At 32.5% G+C, this 20,749-nt stretch overlaps 1 protein-coding gene across 1 annotated transcript in view; it reads right to left on the bottom strand.

The window, feature by feature from the left end:
- Window positions 1-20,749, bottom strand: part of LOC123657385 — a 217,165-nt gene that overhangs the window by 104,999 nt on the left and 91,417 nt on the right. The window contains exon 4 of the mRNA XM_045592938.1: window positions 13,517-13,657. Coding sequence (XP_045448894.1) covers window positions 13,517-13,657 — 141 coding nt within the window. The remainder of the gene's footprint in view (window positions 1-13,516; window positions 13,658-20,749) is intronic.

Below are 20,749 nucleotides of genomic sequence, written 5' to 3'. Positions count from 1 at the left end.
TTTAGTTGTATTATTTGTCCGATATAATTGAAGTCGTTTTTTTTTTTGAATTTGCGACCAAACACAATTATAATACACACACACACACACACACACACACACACACACATACACACACACACAAATGAGCTATTTACACATTATTGTTTATTAATTTGTGATAGTTGTGCAAACTATTTTAATTGAATACCATGTTCATTAAAGCGTCCCAACTTGAGGTATTTTGATAATGAAAGGCTACAGTTTTCGAAATAGACTTTCTACCGACTAACTACGAAATATCTCTTTTGTCAAGTCCTTTTGGATAAGTAAATTCATTTAAATGTAAATACATGACGCAAAAAGCAGTTAGCGCTGTTTTTCTATTTCACTCTGTTGACTTATACTTGTATTAAGGTTGATTAAAGTACCTTAGATCACCTTTATAGTCATTAAATTGACTGAAAAAACAAATTTTGTTTGGGCATACTTTTTGATTACTTTTAATAATTCATTCACATTTATATGTTTCTCATGAAGTCTATAGAAGTACTATTAACCCTACCTACTAGTCCTATTATCCTAATTATCCTACTAATATTATATATACTAGAGTTTGCTGGACAGATGGATGGATGTTTGTTACTATTTTAGACAAAAACCATTAAAGTGATTGCGATGAAACTCGGTATATGTACGCACATCTAAAGATTTTAACTAAAGCATAATTAATTTTTTGTCCTGTTATTTTTTTGAGATCGTAAATTGTTTAATATCCAAAATTCTGTTTCATAAATCGAAAAAGTTTGTCAATAAATAATAAATATAAAATAAAGAAGGCTACTTACCAAACCTACCTAAACGATTACTTAGTTCAAATATCTTACAATACAAATTATCAATAGTTTTGCACTAACTCGAAGGTATACATCATTCATGTGGTAGTCGCTTTGAGACGAATTTAGACGCGCTAACGTTAAGAGCGTCTTTGATTATACATGCTGTGGGATGTACAAACTTCCGACGTCGAGTATAATTTAAAAGTTAGGAATTGGAATTAGGGTGTTTAGGGGTAAGAGTATTTGATAACGTAAGAAATGTTTGAGATTATCAACTCGTATTCAAGTTGTAGATAAAAAATTGCGTATTTAAATTCATAAAAAGGTTTTCAGAGAAAGAGTTAAGGTTAAATTTGTTGATAACTTAAATGAATTGTTCCTCAATTATTTGAAAAATAGCCATATTATTTACCTAAGTGAAAATTTTAGGCTTCACATGTCTCTGATTGGACTATCTCTTAGGATATGTCATTAGAATATATTTCTTATCTCTGGTGGTACTAAATTATGACCAGAGGAAATTGTAGGTAACTGCTAGTTACTATACTCTCTAAAATCTGTACCAGAAACGACCTTCACCCATCTCAGTTTGATGGATACACTACACAGATGAGAGGTCGTTTGTAATTCGAATCTTTTACTACTACTACTTACACATGTGTGTGTGTGTTAAAACATGCAAGTTTTTTGTTTTTGTGTTTACAGTATCTGCAAATACATACATAACGTAAATAAACGGCGAACTTAAGGCGTCAAAAGAATTATTTAAATGGTCGTTTAAAATATTTAAATGATACGAAAATAAAACGAACAAATTATTTACTGTTGTATGTACTTAATTGACAGAGTGCGTTGGAAAGAGAATTCATCAACGCCCATAAAAGTTAATTAATTAATTAATTGGTTTTTAAACGCGATGCTATATGTAATTTATTAATACGACTGATTTATGCAGGCTATCTCATCATCATCATCATCACGTCAGCCTACTTACGCCCACTGCTGGGCATAAGCCTCCCTTAATGTTATGCACGACGATCGGTCCTGCGCAGCACGCATCCAGCGGCTTCCCGCGACCCTGACCAGATCGTCGGTCCACCTCGTGGGGGGCTGCCAATGCTGCGGCGCCCGGTACGCGGTCGCCACTCGAGAACCTTTCCTCCCCATCGGCCATCTGTTCTTCGAGTTATGTGCCCTGCCAATTGCCACTTCAGCTGTGCGATCCGTCGAACAATGTCGGTTAGCTTAGCTTTCCTACGGATATCCTCATTTCTGACTCTCTCTGATTTCTGACTCTATCACGTAGGGAAATAGCGAGCATGACCCTCTCCATCGCCCGCTGAGCGACTTTGAGCCTTCTTATGAAGCCCATATTTAGCGACCACGACAAGCGATCTAGATTCACATTATTATTAACACTCTATTTTTAGTTATTTATTTTTATAAGTAGATACACGTCATATAATTTCATATTTAACGGTATACACGTAGGCATAAAATTAAGTATGATTCTCCTTTTACATCTTTTCGTATATAAATATTTGTTTGCTATTATATATAGTTTTTTTCTTACGTACAAGCTGAAATGAAATTATTTATACACTTAGTTACAGGTAGTGTACCAAAGCAAAGATCAAGGTTCTGCTGTACTAGTATTGGCACGAACACCATGTATCCGTTCCAAGCAGGAATCATATACTGTATGTATGTATGTATTGTGCTGTATATGTATGTGTATTTGTACTCGATAGTTGATATTGTTCTAGGTGACACTAATTGTCACTTCTCTGAATACACTTCCCTACCGCTTTTTCACTACGCTGTGTCCTATATGCCCAAAGGTTGTCTGGAAGAGATCGCTACTCTAGCGATAAGACCGCCTTTGTACACTGTTTTTTTTTTTTTTTTTTTTATTTGTAATATGTTATTGTGTTGATTGTTGTTGTGTACAATAAAGAGTATCTATCTATCTATCTATCTATCCATGGCCATCGTTGAAAATGAAACTTATGCATAACTACACTAGAATAGTCATCGTATTATAATGCAGTGAAACAGAGATATACTAAACATCGCTATAAAGTCTATATAAGATGGCCTTTATGAATACATTTATGTGAATAAAAATGATACGCTTAATATGTTACTAAGGACTCGAGATCAGCCGGACCAATCCTAGTCGATTTTCCACTGTCATGCAGAAAGTTCTTTTTGACTTATGAAAATTTCTCAAAACAAAGTTTCCGAAAAGTAACGACTATTGCAACTGGATGCGTTTGACAATTCTAAGGACAAGATACCGTCTGTCGGGTCAATTAGTTAAAAATAAATATGAAAATGAAATAACAAGGTTGCGATACGAAATATACAATAATATTATAACATACATAATTTCAGAATGTAAAAACTTTTTAGTAATCATTTTAACGCACCGAACAACTCAACTAGACCAGATTTTCATCCTCTATCAAATCCCGCATCATACGGCCCAGTGGCTCGCAGGCGTGAAACGAAACTTCAAATTGAATGATACGAGCGTACAGGCTTATCAAACTATGACATCGACGATAATTAAATTTAACGTTGCCTCGCGCTTTGTTAAATACACGTGTTACAGCCGTTTCTATATACAACTATCTGCTGACCTGACAGATAGTTTTTTTTTAATTTGATACAGTTCAGTTATTATTTCCTAAATTACTTAATTTTTTTAACTACTAAAGGTAAGTGTTTTCTATCTGATGATAATTGACTGATAATTTTTTGGCAACTATAGCTATATGAATGCAGTTGAGAGGTAGGACAGCTGAAAGCCAACCCGTCCTTAATTACCCAAACCCCTTTCAGCACTTAAGCGTTTTACCTTAACTTTGAAACTCGTCTAGTGATGTAAAGATTAAAACAAATCGATAAAAATTATGATAATGGTTATGAGTGTCATTTGGTTATTCGATAACTCCGTTATTGGATTTCGGGTGGGAAATTACAGTCTTTTTATAATAATAATTTAAATTTGAAATAAAATACAAAGAAATAATACACATGAATGATGAAGAGAAGAAGGATGAAGAAGTATAGGTGTTCACTTTTAAAAAAATGTCAAAAGGTAAAACATATTTTGAGTTGTGATTTTTTATAACACACAACTATAATGTACCTACATACCATTCCTCATAACTTAGTGATGACAGCAGACTGTGTGACTTAAAGCACAATCCGAGTAATATGGGTCACTTCCGGTCCCATAATTATACCTTACTATATGATAACAATTGTTACGACATTTTATTATTACAGTATATTATAGTCATATTATGCCTATACATGTGTTTCCGGATGGCTGGGAATCTTTAAGTCACGAGTGAATAGGCTACTTCTGGGTAAGCGTGCTCCATCCTAGACCACATTCTCACTTAACATCAGGTGAAATAACGCAAAGCCTATCTAATTATAAAAAAAAAACACTATTGACAATGCGTTAGCGGAACGGTTACAGCCTGGTTTGTGGCTGTTACGTTGGCGGTTGCGGGTTCGATCGCCGCACACGAAAAACATTTGTATTGGTCATGCAGATGTTTGCCGTGGTCTGTGTGTTTGTGCAGTCTTTGTTGGCCCTCCCCACCGTGCCTCGAAGAGCACGTTAAGCCGTCGGTCCCGTTTGTTATCATATACACGTGATAGCGATCGTTACTCATAGTAGGGAATATGTCCGCCAACCCGCATTAGCGCAGCGTGTTGGATTAAGCTCTGATCCTTCACCTACAGTGGGAAAAGAAACCTATAGAGGCCCAGCAGTGGAATATTACAGGCTGAAGCGATATTAAGACTATTTCTAAAGTGACGTATCAATATAACGATACGAACGAACACATATTCTATTTAAACATCACTCTATAATCACTTGATAAAATTCGAATAGCTGTATATTCGCATTTTATTTGTAACACGAGGAACATAAATTGAGGTGGATTTCTACAAATGGTACTTTCAATTCTGGTTGGAAAAAAATATTTTTTACCTGTTCGTAGCATCTCTACGTTAGCTAGCGGTATCTGCTACAGTGGAAATAAAACTCGAATGTGAATCTCTTGAAAAAAAATATTTTGTAGTTATGTTCATTGGAAATCAATTTGAAATATCTCATATTTTAAATGAATTTTTATATTTAGAATTTAAAATATAATGCGTTATGAAATAATAATCACATTATTTCATAATCATATTATTTCATAATCATATTATTAATAAGTACATTGATATATTGATGAATGTCTTGTTGAAGTAGTTTCAAGAAAACTGGTAGTGTCTCCTTGTTGTTGGTTACATTATTGAAGACGAAAATTTATTTTATTTAGAACATTTAAATCAGTATGTTTTTTGAGGTTTTGGTCTATAGACATTGGCTTATGGCAGCGTACTGTTGGACATCTTGACTTGCCTAAACTCGCACCAAACATCCCAGTTGTCTGCGATCTTCATTCAGCTTCAAAATAAGTTTTTAGTTAGGTCTAATGTATCTTGAACAACGTAATACTTCAAGTTTTTATTTAGACAATACACTTGGCGAAAACATTTTCAAGCTCATTAACCTTTGGGATAGTGACATCATTTAGTACGAAATGGAACCTATTCTACCTAAAAACCTTTTTACTTCATCCTTGACGGATTGGCTGACCGTTTACCCGGTCAAGATGGTCTTGACTGAACAAGGAGGGCCTATATTGTTATGTTAACTACACCGAATATTATAAAGAAGAAATAGTTGTATTTTGTACTTTAAATATTTCTAATGGATATAGAAATATGCTAGCAAACGAAAGAAACCGACTTCAATTACATCAACAAGTATTACAACGTAAGTAGACGATTATTGTGTCTGCTGGCAAACGAAAAAAAAAACGACTTTAATTACAGCAAAAAGTAATACAACGTTACCTACGAAAAAATAGTCAAGTAAATACGCATTATCAAAGATTTCTCCAAAAGCTGTAATCAGATCTCAATGAAATTTAAATGTGACCATATGATAAACATCGGCTTTCGCTTATATTAAAAATCATCAAAATCGGTACACCCAGTAAAAAGTTATGCAGATTTTCGGGGCTTTCTCTCGATTTCTATGGGATTCCATCATCAAATCCTGGTTTCTTTATCATGGGACCTTCCTTATCATGGATCCCTTGGGATATCTTCTTTCTAACAAACATTTTTTTTATCAAAATCGGTTCATAAACGATGAAGTCGATACGGTCGAATTGTGTAACCTCCTCCTTTTAAAGTCGGTCAAAAGTCAAAGACTACTATTTGAACTGATTTTAATTTTTATTTTCATTCGCTATCATTTAGTAATGTAGGCAATATTTTAACTGGAAAAAAACAGATCAGCAAAAATCGTGTAATCCATGCAGATGAAGCGGTGACAGGAAAGCTAGTAGTATACTAAATGATGTTGGATCTATCCATATTAATATACTATGAATATCAAGATTTGTTAATTTTTTTGTAATCGATAAATTATAATAGTAATGAACACATTTTGTTGTTGACGAAAGATTGACGTGGCGATCACAGTGACTCTCGGAGATCGCTTATGCGACGAGTTATGACAAATGCCGGTGGGATCGCGGAACTGCTCAGCGTCCCCGTGGTCCCACCGCAGGTGAGAGGAGAAACATCCGGGGGGGGGGGGGTCACAGTGACCCCAGTGACAACTTTCTGTTGCGTCAGAAAGTCACGGATCATGAAAAACGTTTGTGTCGGTCACAGATGTGCTTGTATTGTTTGTTTTTACGAGCCTCCGATACGGAGTTTAATCGAGTGAGAGGAGTTAGTAAAGCATTTAGCTTTTTCTATATATATTTTTTATCATTTAATCGATCACCAAAAGCATCGAAAATTTTAAAACATTATTTTATGACATCATAGGGGAATAATTACTTTAAACTCAACGCGTAAATAAGGGAATGTCAAGTTTATTAATAAATATATGATTATTAAAATTAATTTAATAAAGTTTACAAATATTGTTACCAGTCCTTTATTTAAAATATTGACAAAGTTCTGTTTGTTTTCAACTACGAAGTTTGTTAAGTTTAAATATGTGGCCATTTTGTGGGTTTCTAGTCTCTTCACTTGTAATTTTGCTAACAGACGACTGTGCATTTGATATTTATGAATACATAACAATTATAAATATAATGGCAATAGGGACTAGCCTGGGAATTAAACATTTTTAGTCAAACTTCTCCTCTACTTTGCAGAAGAAGTATTGAAACCTCATCTACTAAGCTGCTCAAGTATGTATGGGTCGTAGGATAATTTTCTTATTTGAAGTAAAAATCGCTATCAGGTGTTTATAAAAACAAACCGAACTCTACCAGAAATAAATATCTATTTAAATTCCAATGTTTTTTCCGAGTTAAAGTGGTCTCTGTGGAATCTGTGATCAAATCAGCTGTCGATAGACATACATAAATTCTTTTACTGACTTTATAACACACCTTTATAATATTTTGAGCAGAAAGTGGCATTAAAGTAACAGTTTATCTATCAAATAGCCTTAAAAAATATGTAAATACATTCTATACTCTATTACAAAATATCTTAAATTGGTTGTATTATAGCTCCTTATCTGTAGTTAAAAGTTATTTAATTACTTAATAAGGTTATAATCATACTATTTTTGTAATTAACTATATAAATGTCGCGTCGTTTCTAAAAGTCAATTTAGTGATTAAACTAAGAATTTTATAATCACTTTAAATTAAAGGATTTTCATTGTGTTATACATTCTTTATTTGAAGGCTGATTTTACTTGGTAATTATAAAAATAGCATACTTACTTGTTCTTATTAATTATTAAATGAACGAAGTTTGTTGAAATCTATGTAAATAATCTAATTTTAAAATTGTCTTACAATAACTTTAAGATGATAAAAATATTATTTCGTATATTACTTATGTAACAAACCTTATTAAAATAAGATGACATTGTTGTGAAACGCACTCGTCGCTAGATGGCGCTGACCTCAGCTACATCACGCTATACGGACGTATAATTTATACAGAGGAATAAATATACCTTACTGGCTAACAAATGTCAAAATTACGGCTGGGTCTCAGTACCCGGCCACTCCACGCGTTGACGCTGTCAAGACCAATATAGCAAACAGCACTCTACACTTCGAAAAAAAAATGTCAAAATGAGAAAAGCAGTTTTTTTCTTCATTTATAGAAGAGGCTTCGTCGCTTAGCGACTATGTCAGCCCCATTGTTCTTCATAACAAAATCACTGTACTTTTAATCTTATTAATTTTGAAAATATACAATACATTTTGATCGCTAGTTTTGACGTAGGATTAGACAGAATCGAATTGCAAACTACTACACATCTAAAATTAATATCCATTCCTTCTTTCAAATATCTGCATTCGGCTTAGATCCGAGCACTCTCCACTAAAGTGTGGTATACATCTTCTCGTATTACCTACTTACTGTACAATTAGGAGACTGAACAACTTTCATCATGAACCCGAATGCATTCAATGAAGCGTGACCAGATCGAAGACTTAAACTAGTAACCAATATTTGTCAACTTAAGTTTGCATTATAAAACGAGCCGCCCAAGATACCCTATCTTGGGCGGCTCGTTATGAATTGTTTTATTTTATACCATATAGATTTTTAACTGATCTTTTGTTAATAGTCTTTCCAGTTGTCAAACCACTTAATTTTACTTTCTCACAAAAATCGGTAAAAAAAGATAGATACATGGTTTACAAGTATACCGTCTACAATCCCAATTTTTGCATCCATATCTGCAGCGTCATTACCAATCAAGTTTATATGAGATGAGATTCACTAAAATTTAACATCCTTACCATATTTCTTTAAATTTGAAACGTTTCCAAAATACAATAAGCTAAAACTGCCCTCGTTTACCTGAGGTGCACCGAGCTATATGTTGTAAGGCACTTTTAGAATAATTAAATAGTTATAACAAATTGATTACCGTGGCACAATAAATGCAAGATAAACATTCAGATATTGCAATCAATTCCACTTCTAAAACTAGAATTTTGCTATTGAGTTTAAATTTTGCAGTTTAGCTAGTGCATCATAAAATGAAGCCCCAATACCATTATCATCCATTCGTATAAACTTGATAGTATTCGCATGTATAATAAAATCCCACAAATAATTTTGGAATTGTCTCAACATAAATTTAAAATTTTTATTAAAAAAAATTATGCAACATGTTGCAACTAATTTTATACCTAAACACAGTTAATATATTATTTTTCAAAAGAATAACTGCAGAGTTTCTTGCCGATTCTTCTCTGCAGAATCTACATTCCCAATCGGTGGTAGCTTTACTTTTATAAATATAATAATTTATTTTTAAAATTTTAATTTGTAAAATGACGATTCGTAAGTGCTCTTGAGACCTATTGAATAAAGCTATTTTTGATTTTGGTTTTGAATTTTACCAATCAGAATATTTTCGTTGAATAGTATTTAAAGAAATTTTTAACAATTTATCAGACCTGTGAAATATTTTAAGCCAGTGTATGTCATCAATACATAGATATAAACGTGTCTTTGTATCTATATTAGTTACCCAAGATGGCAAATAATATATTAGGAAATGCACTTCTGGTGGTACACTAATATCTGGCGCTTAGTTCGTGCACGCTCTTAATAGTGTCCCTACTTGTGCCTTATGACCGGTTGCTCTCAGAAAGTGTGACCCCGCTAGGATAAAGATTATCCTACGTTAAGTTCTTCTCTACTGCCTCCTCCCTATTCGTTCATCGCGTCGTCGTGTCTTCGTGTTGTCGCGGTGTCGTGTCGTCGCATCCTCACCCTGTCGTCTTCTCATTTCTCCGTGTCCCCGTGTCGTAACAAAGCAAAAAATAATACGTACTATACTTTTTTTTATATAGTATTATGTTAAATTTTTAATGTTAGATGGCATTTCCATTATATTTTAATATTAATCCAAAGCAGATTATTTTTATTTAAGATATTCGAGTATATCAACGATATTAAGCTCTGTAAAAATATTAAATCTAAAATCTGTAAAAGTAATATATTAAAAATTCATAGCATTTTAAGTTCTTCTTTCTATTAAAAGAAAACTTATTTAATGCTGGAAAACGATTACCTCACCTTATCGAATTCTTAATAAATGAAAACAGTACTGTGGACTTAATTAACGTAATCGTTGTATGTTTTCACGTGTCTAAGATAAATGGCGCGATATATATCCGAAGCCACGACCTCATTGTGTCAAGACACGCGACCTCTAGAATCCGGATAAACAACTTGATTACTGATACGTACTTTATTGAAAACCGTGAGACGATACCGGTGCAAAATATCCGGTTACTGTCTGGTCAATATATAGTTACATTAATTAAAAATAATCTGTTGCGACAATGGGTACGTCATCGTACACATAATGGCTACTTGAAAGCGAGATGTTCCATTAAAAGTTAAAAAGATAAAAGACAGGACTTTTATAGTGTTCAATTACAAGTTTTAAGACGTAAATGGTATGAAAGAAAATCATAAACCAATACTTGGATAGTACTAATGTAATCTAGAACATGCAAGGACTTAGCAACTTCAACAGAAAAAATTAACTTGATACTCTGATTTGGTCAATATGAGAAATTATACTATTCAACAAGAATGTTCATGCATTCGTGTTTCACGTTATACATATAAATGTGAATCCCAGGAACCAACTTGACTAACCTGCCTTGACCAACTTTGACTAGCCGGTTGGCGCAGTTTGTAGTGACCCTGCTTTCTATTGCGGGGTTGTGGGTTCGATTTGGGAATCGAAATCGAACTCGAGGTGAGCCCCGAGTCTGGGTGTAACATACATATTTATTTATATATGTATTATTTACATGTATGTTTATCGCAAAAAAAACGTGTCTATACCAGTCGTCTGTTACCAACACAAGCATTAAGCTGCTTACTTTAGGAACAGATGACTGTGTGTGTATGTTGTAAATGTTTATTTTTTTTTATTTTATTTAACTTAAGTCAATTCTGTGTAACATCAATAAAATGAATTGAGCATTAAAAATTTAACGTAGAGTAGGACATTAGATCGTTTTTCGAGACACGCTCTTTAAAACGCGCAACAATGTACTAAAACCTTTTTTAAAGTCAGAAAATCGAATTTCGTTAACTGCTTATAAAGAGAAAAAGCTAGCTTGTTCAAAAATCGAAAATGGCACTTTCTCATTGTGATCGAACGCGACACCCGCGCGCCGTCAATTCGAATTACATACATGTTCCAGTTGTTATTTGTTACAACACAAATAATGGATAGATAGAATGCGCAATAGTTTATTTTGTTTTTAAATAAAAATATGAGCTAAGATGCATAAGTCGTTTATTCATTTTTAAATTAATTATTGTAAAATATATTTTTGTGTTTTACACATCAAAACAGTTAACACTTTAAATATTTTTAATAATATTGTAATCATTATTTAAAAAAAAACAGCTAGTCTTTTTTATTTTTGTCTTTTTCTTGTGTCTACTTTTTTAATTTTAGTACCTTCACTACTAGTTATTATTTAATATATCATAAATAACCTTCTAACTGCTAGAAGAGGGAAGAAATATTTGACTTTAAATCCTTATTTTTTGATATAATTGTATAACTGTTTAATATATAAGCTTACAGTTACAATAATTAATACAAATAATTATGAAGTAAAATCTGAAAGTTGACTTCTTTATTACAAGAGATTACAGACAAGGGACTAAAATTGTAAATGTAATGTAAAATGTAAGGACAACGTTATTTTGGAAATTATTCACGGAACAGTAAGCTAACAGCTGATTTAGTTAGCTCCAATGCTCCGACATGTTTACTGAAACATCTGGTTGTACCAGAATTTGGTTATATGTATGTGTTAAGCCTTCACGTATGCATTAATTTAACTTGTGCTTACATTTATAATATTAGTAGCACAAAAAAAACGGGACCTTTTGTTATTCAGTAATTTGTACAAAGTTACGGATTGTTAAAGATTTTTTTATTGTATTTATAATAAAATAAAATATAATTTATAAATATTAATAATACGTAGTAACTAGTAATGTTTAATAATAACTAAATCTAAATATTAAAGAATTATCTTTATAATTCAAACTCACAGGCCAGGTGAACATGTTAAGCGCTGAAAGTTAACAATCATAGAGAGGCGGAGTACTAAATGTAACGCGAGAGAAAATGCTATTACGTTTTAATGGTAGATATACATATTTTGTTCCCTTTATTCTGTGATAGTCAGCTATAACTATATCTTTGTTGCTTATTATGTGTGTGACACTTTCACTGTAAAATGAAATGTTTCACAATAAATTAGATCTTAAGAATTACAGCTATATAAAGCTTAGTGCATTAAAAATGTGCTAACTCAAAAGGGATGCGAGAACAAACATGTAAACAAACATTCTAAAAATAGTTATTTTGTCTTGTTTTGCTTCTATAGAGAGTCTTATAATCGTGGTGAGTGAAGTAAGAAGAGCTCTTGGGGAGGTTGAGAAGAGGTGCAATGCTTCTAGTGTTGAGAACGTCCATAGGCTACGATGTCCGCTTATCGTCAGGCGGATTTCGTACACTTTTTCGGCGGACTCTTATAATTTCCCTAGTATTAAATTATTAGTATATGTAAGTATCATACCTAGTATAAGTACCATATTTTATATGTATATTTCAAACTGTTCTTAAATTTCTTATGTAATATTTTTAACTGTAATTTTAATTTTGTAAAAAGCGTGTTCGAAGAATCAAACATCGATACAAACTTATTTTTAACTTTTGAGTTTTAAAGTAAAGACTTTATCAAAGGAGTTTCAATAATGGACAAGGGTTACAAAGGCCACAAAAGTTACAAAATAAACAAGGTAACAGGTTACAAGAACAAATGTTAAAGGTTACAGGATGCGAGGTTTACTAAACTTTGATCCTATACAAGGATTTTATATATTCATACGTAGACAGATGGCGTGTGGTCTTCTGAACGGATAGGTCGTTCATAATGTAGGACCCAAAACATTACATTATCACTGAGGTTTATCTGTCATTGTATTTGTCTGTGGGCAAAATCTATACAAATAAATAAAGTTGGAGTGTCTGTTTGTAACATTAAAATAACTGCTTTTTATTAAATGCATATGGATGTATACACGGTACATAAACCAAAATAATATTATTTACAATTTTGAAAACCGTTTTTGATTTTTAATTAAAGAAAGAGGTTAGTCGTTTATTGATAGGATTATTTTTTGAATTTTAATTAGAAATTGTAAAATCTATGAAGCCTACAAGTTCGTATGCATGAATGGACCCCTGTTATCCTTTAAAACTCAAGCTATTGAAACGTTTACCATTAAACAAGTTAGGAAAGTAATTAAGTATAAGAGTTATCATATTTTACCCAAAATTCAACATTAAATTAAAAAAATTAATACCTTTAATATTTTGTATATGACAGTCTGGTTATAAAAGTGGTAACAACTGATTAACATAGCTACTTTATTCCATAAATATACGTATAAATAAATCATATTTACATAAATCAAAACTGCGGTAATGGGCTAGCTAGCTAACTAGTCAAAATCAAATTAAAATAGACCGATATATCTAATATATGCATGCATACCTTTCCCAACTGAGTCGGCGTGGTGTATCGCCACCAGTTTCTTCAGGCGTACCACGTACGCCTTGAGTGAGAAGCCGCGCAAGTCGGGACCCAGTGCTGCTACCTCCTGTGCTTGATACTGAGCCACGCGGTGTCGGGACCCTGAAAATTAATACAAAAATCGAATATATATATAAATATCGAATATTTTTTCTTTACGCACGCTTTGCTTGGGGAGTGAGCTGGTGAATGCGTGACGAGAGCGTTACGAAAAATGTGATCGTGTTAGGCGAAGGGAAGTTGAGAAGGAGAAATAAGTTAGTGAAGATAAAAAGAGAGAGCGTTACTTTTCGTATATTACTAAAACAACTAAAAAAGTTTTACTTCAGTCGTGTGGTCACAATTTAAATATATGCGATTACGGCTATTTTGCATATTTTCAATTTTAAAATTAGAATTTCATTTTTATTGACATTTAAAAAGATTTAATAAATTTTGTGCAGAGATTCAGCAAAAGTAGACCTAGCTTAACATAATTAAAGTTTAAGAATTTAAAATTAATATAAATTATATTGTTGACAACAATTGTTGTATAGTATTTAAGTGATTCTTCACTTAAATACAATAGCGTTAATCCAATTCGCCTTAAAAGGGAAAAAAGCCCCTGTAAAAGTATTTTTAATAAAACAATTAATAATTGATTTAAGCTTACCAATGTGTGGGTATGTATGTATATATGTCAGTGTGTATGTATTTATGTATGTATGTATGTATGTACATGTTTAATTATTTGAATATTTCTTATAAATTTGTTGTAACTTGTACACCTATGCTGACGCTAGACCATTTCCTTTGCTCTAAGGTTGCCTGAAAGAGATCGCTTTTTAGCGATAAGGCCGCCCTTTGTACCTTGAATATATTGTTAATATTTTTCTTTCTTTGCTATGTATTAATTATTTCTGTTTTTGGTGTGCAATAAATTGTATTATTATTATTATTGTGTGTTAGCTGCGTAAACTGAGTGTCGATTAAAGGAATTCTTATTTCATTTATAGCGGCATTCCAATTTTAGGCTGTCATGAACACGTGAGCTGATTTAAATTCTATTAATAATCTTGAGTTACGCTGGGTGGTCGCTTATTAGAAAACTTGAGCGTAAATACAGGATTCAACTTCGTTCATTAAGTTGATAAAGCCTAGCTTCACAACATCCATGATAATTACTTTATTCGTTTCTATTGTCTCCCTTTCATAGATTTTCATCAAGTTTATTCTAGATTATACGCTTTTTGGATGTATTTAATTAATTCTATAATTAATTCTCAGTAAAAATGATACTCCGCCTTTGATGTTATACATAAATGAATTAACAATTATAAATTTTAAAAGCTACATTTTGACTCAAACCCTCAATATAACCGTAATTACTAAAAATTCATCAAATAATTTCAGATTTTGCACTTAGTGTGTTATGTAGAATATATGTTGTAGTAGAATAGCGCTTTTAAAAATCCTATATACCTATTATTTTATTATGACGCCGCGTTGGCGCAACGGTCACAGCACTGGCTTGTGGTTGTAGCGCTTGCGGGTCGATCGCCGCACATGACAAACATTTGTGTTGGCCATACAGGTGTTTGCCGTGGTCTGGGTGTTTCTGAAGTCCTTGGGGGTCTCCCCACCGCACCTCGGAGAGCACGTTAAGCCTTCGGTCCCGGTTTTTATCATAGTTGCTGATCGTTACTCATAGTGAGCAATATATCCGCCAAACCCGCATTGGAGCAGCGTGGTTGATTAATCTCCGATCCGAGGAAAGAGGTCTATATATCCAGCAGTGGGATAATACAGGCTGAACCGAAGCGATAATTTTATCACGATTGTTAGCTGCCAAAAGAAATTATTATTACAAAAAATAATTAAATAATTTTAGTGCACTTAACATTGTTTTTGAAGAGTACCTATTTGACATCTCAGTATAAATAACGTCAACGAAAAACCTCGCAACAAATGTTATCATATAAAAAAAATTATATAAAAATGCGACTTTTATTGATCTATTACGTATAAATAGTTATGATTATCGCGTCTCTCCGACTTATCCTCAAACAACGTGAGAATATAAACAACATCTCGGTATTCCTCGACGTCCCATATTTTTCAATATTCAGCCGAGGAAGCTGATATTATTTTAATATAGATATTTTCTCTTTGAAATTGTGTATAGTGATTCTTTTGATTAAAACTAAAAGCTAAACTAGAAATATATTACGATCATTCTTCACTTTTTTTTTAAATATTATGTTTAAAATTTTAATTTTGTCTCGCATTGGATTTTGTCCTCCAACACGGGGAAAGAGACCTATGCCCATCAGTGGGATATTACAGGCGGAAGCGTGCGAAGCGTTGGAGTTTGTCGGACACTCGTGTAATCGAAATAAATCTAATGATAGAGGAATCAAAAAAATAAAAATGAGATATTAATTTTTATATTTTCATTATTTTCACCATGAAGCTCAAAAATTTTTTAAAGAACTCAGCACTTAACATTCTCAGTATTAGTTTACGAATCTATTTGATCTTCTCTCAACATGCACGAAAACCAAAAAAATATTCACACCAAACTGAAACCGGAGTACGGAAGGCTCGTGAACGACAAGGCCGACAATTATTTAAAAAAAAAGGTTTACTCGTTGATCTCGCCAGTAAATCCATCACGGCGGTTGGCAGTAAACCGTAGAAGCTATTTTGTTTCACCCTTTTTTAACCGAATACGAAAAATGTTGTCATTTCGACTGATTTTTTTTATGTATGTTGAAACAAAACTCTTTATTCGGTGTGGGTACCGATTTTAATGATTCATTTTTTAATCGAAAGTTGGTCATATTGTGTGTTCCCATTATATTTTGATGGAGATCTGGCGAGTACTTTTTGAGTTATCTTTAATAATGCGTAGCTATTTATTGATTTTTTTTTGTTGTATTACTTGTCAATGTAAATTGTAATCGGCTTTTTTCGTTTACGAACAAGCACAATAATTGTATTTTGTTGCTATAAATACTTACTACTATGTCACAATATTCAAAAAAACATTACTATTATACACTTAGAACTCTCACAGGTGCAGGCGATGTAGATAAGTAAGGCTACATTGAGCCTGTTAAATAAATTAATTACGTTCAAACGTTTTATATTATTTTATTTCTGTGGACACATTTATAAAGGTTTGTCTATGACTTCTTACTGGTTCCGGCTCTAACAAGGACAAGGGCTACTTAAGCTTCTCTGTCACAGTATAAGTGGAATAAACAACATTAGCATTAAATAGAATTAGTTTGCTTATGTTGCGAGATAAGTATTATCAAATAATCGGTATGTTTCAACTGCAACATTTAATTACAGTTAAGGAAAATCAACAGTGCTAAGTTAACGAATTGAGACTCCATTACTGCGAAGAAAATAATCGCTCGCATCGGATTTAAAAATATAACTCCATTTTCTGTTTTCTGCCTTCACATCAAAGTTTCAATCAAGGAGTTTCGGGACTTAGTTTATTTATATCACAATGAATTTTGGAAGAATTGTGTTTTTACATATAGTAGAATTTTTTTTCTAATTTTTTTTTGGCTTTTCCACATAGTTCTCATTTGTCCTTAGACTTGATAAATAATTTGATAATTATATCAGTTGTACTACACACAAGCAGAAGCTCCGCAAGCGCGTCGATGCCTCTACCCTCAATCCCCCCCTCTCTCTCCAGCTCTGGTAACCATAATCATCACAGGAACACAACACTGCTTGAAAGGAGTATTATTTAGCTGCGTTCTTCTGTAAGGTCGAGGTACAACCTCTCTCTGGCAATAAATTTTGACAAATTGCGTGTTTACAGATTGTTGAATTAAATTGTTTTCACTTGTGATGTTAACATATTTTATTGTATTTATTTGTTGTGGTACACAGTCCAAGGCTCTACAGAGTAGTTCATATTTTTAATTATTAGGCTTTATGAATAATTCGATGATCGTTTCAGCTGTACTAATTTTCCTAACGAAAATCGATTCTATCCAGAAATTTTTAAATAATCATAGTTTGATAAAATATGATTTCAATACAGACTAATTTTACTCATTTTTTCTCTTCCTATTTTTATTTTATGAAATACCTAGTATATAGATAAAACGTCTAAAATTATAATAATTTTTTTCTCATCATTAGGGAGGATATGTGGGTTTGTGTAAAAACATCACGTACTAAACCAGTGCCGAGGCGCCTGGTACGATATGAATAGGTAATAAAAAATGTGCATGTTACAAGAAAGTTAACATCGAGTAACGTGAGTTTTGTTTTAAAATTCAAACATTATTTAACACATCCAAAAGTTGATCTCAATGATTTTACTAACTTACTAAGGAAACTTGATTTTCATAATACAGTTATGTGTGATGGTAGGTATATGTAACTTAATGCGTGTATAATTATGTAATATAAATGAATATTATATGATTATATAATATATCAGCCTACATTTCACTTAGATGGTACGCAAATACATTAACTTATTTCCTAACAATATGAAGGACGATGGATCCAATCATAAAAAAATATATGCTTAAGCTAGTATGTTTATTGACAAAAGTTATAGGCCATAAAATATATGATATTTTACCTTACCTTACAAGTTCAGGAAAAGAATCATAAAAAAGGTAATCTGTTAAAAAAGCATCGAAAGTTATCACGATATAAGCTATTGAGCATATCCAATACTCATAGAAGTATAAATTATTTAAATCCATTCATATTTCAGCAGAATTCAAGTACTATGTGACAAAATTTTCAAGGACGAAGACATCGAAAAGCATACGTTTAAATATTTAATCATAATACGTTAAGTTTCAAGTCATTATCTGAAGGCGACGCCCTTGCTCGAGAGTCGAGATAATTCTTAGCGTTTTAACATGAACGCGCCTAGGTGGGGATAAATTAGATTATAAATATTTATTTTAAATGACCGTAGGCACATGCATATTTTATATATGAGAGAAATTGCCTAAAAACAATTAACTTCAAGGTAAAAACTTTGTCCGAAAGCGTGTGTAAATATAAGTTGCCTTAATCGAAAAGGCTTGCCCTAAATTAATTTTATTGTAAAACTTACAAAACGGTTAACACTACATCAAGTTAATTTTACATAATTTATTATGATTATACTTATTATGATATACTATATACATACTTTATTATGACATTTTTTTTGATTATCCGAAAACACGTGTAATACAAACAAACACTCGATCGCGAAAAATATCTGTATGTCCTGTACAAACATTACGGAACATACATATTATATAATCATCATAATTAAATAATCTTCCAACATATTTATTCCTTCTCTGCTCTTTCCTGTTTCTTCCCGTGTAATTTTATTGCGTATCCTTAGTAATCCATATAACGGTATACTAATTCATAATTATATTTATTCATATCTCGACATGAAATAAGTTTTATAGTTACTGCAACTTATTTCCAAACATTGTAACTATTTGTTCTTTGAAGCATTACGAGTATAGTCACTTTACTTGTTTCTCCAATTTCGAGAGTTACCTTTATCAACCAACTTTCTACTCTATTCCAATAGTTTCGATCGGCTTTTATACCTACCTATTGGTGTACCTGAAATTAGAGGATAAGAAATTGTTGTTTTGGACATTTACAACAAGTTGCATGCCTTAGATTTGTATATTTTATTTTTGTGTACTGCTACTTACAAGAGTAATTTATTACGTAGTATATCACGAAGATTGATTTATTTATTGATTCAGCCTCTAACATCCGAGGTTTGGGTATAGACCTCTTTTTCCATCTAGGAGAAGGGTTGGAGCTTAATCCACGAGGCTACTTTGCAGCGGGTTGCCGGATATATTCCCTACTAGTAGTTATCGCTATTAGGTTCTATGACGAGGACAAACATCCACCTCGTCTATCCATCTAACCGTACGTAGGCGCTGACAAGGCAAACGCACTACTACATCAGAGTGGTGTCAGTTAAATGTTAAAAAAAACTGTTGTACTGCTGGAGGTTTACATTAAACCAACTTGATCCAGTCGTTCGGAAGTTATGCCATGTTATTATATACGCACATTCTTTATATATGTATGTATGATATCTCCCTCTCTTCTCGTGGAAGACAAAGCATCAATACATCAGCGAAAGCCTTTCAACAGAGAAGGAACAGTAGAACAGTTTTTATACAGTAGTGTCTATATAGTGGTAGCCATTACCGTAACCTGTGGAAACTTGCCAAAAGATTCGACGAAAACGTGGGTACCGCTATCAACACAGTTCACCCCCAGGATATCTGGCTATTTTACTCACGACAGAAAAACCAATACTACATAGAAGTAGTATTTGTTATGTGCCAGTATCTACCTTCTGTAAGTTTGAGGAACTTCACCAGATTTTGATCAAGATACAACTACCCCAATTAACTTCCGTGGCCTATAAGTATGTTGAGTGATTGTGTTTAATGCAGTGAAATCAAATCTATTTTAGTATGATACATAATGTCTACGAACTTGTGTTTCGTCCCAGAATTTACGAACTTGTTTCCGTTTCACGTTCATTAATTTAAATATACAATGTTGTTACTACACTTACACTTTGCGTGAATTATGATAATTAATGATCTTTGAGAACATCAAAGTTATCTGACTAGACTTCCCTGGGACTTTATTCACTTTGAATTCTGATACCTATTAGGTAATAGGTAGGTAGGTAGTACCCAGTAAGTAGGTTAAGTATAAAAATTTATAAATAAGTAATTAGGTAATTAAAAACTTATAACTTACTTACCATAACTTGGTTATATTAATTACGGTTACTTTTATGAGTCGTAGCGTTATATATTGTTATTTAACTTTTAAAATCATTGGTAAAAAAATTAACTTTGGTTTTAAGAAGATTACGTACAAACAAATAGTTCATCTGACCTTAGATGTCAGCGTAGATAAATAAGGAAACAGTATTGATTGCAAGAACATCAATTTTAAGTCATCTATCAAAGAAAACTTTGAAACTTATAATGGATGTTAATAAGTTCACTACAGCGATGTTTAGGAGATGAAACTGATGTCATCAGTCATCATAGTTTCCGCTTATAATTTTTTTTAATAAAATCGAATTTATTACTGGAGGCTAGACTTTTCTCACAGTTTTAGTCATTTATATTCATAGCTTGTAATATCTTTTAAAGATGGTAT

This window comes from Melitaea cinxia, chromosome 10 (assembly GCF_905220565.1).
Source record: "Melitaea cinxia chromosome 10, ilMelCinx1.1, whole genome shotgun sequence".
Classification (NCBI taxonomy): domain Eukaryota; kingdom Metazoa; phylum Arthropoda; class Insecta; order Lepidoptera; family Nymphalidae; genus Melitaea; species Melitaea cinxia.
This window is presented reverse-complemented; position numbering and strand designations above follow the sequence as displayed.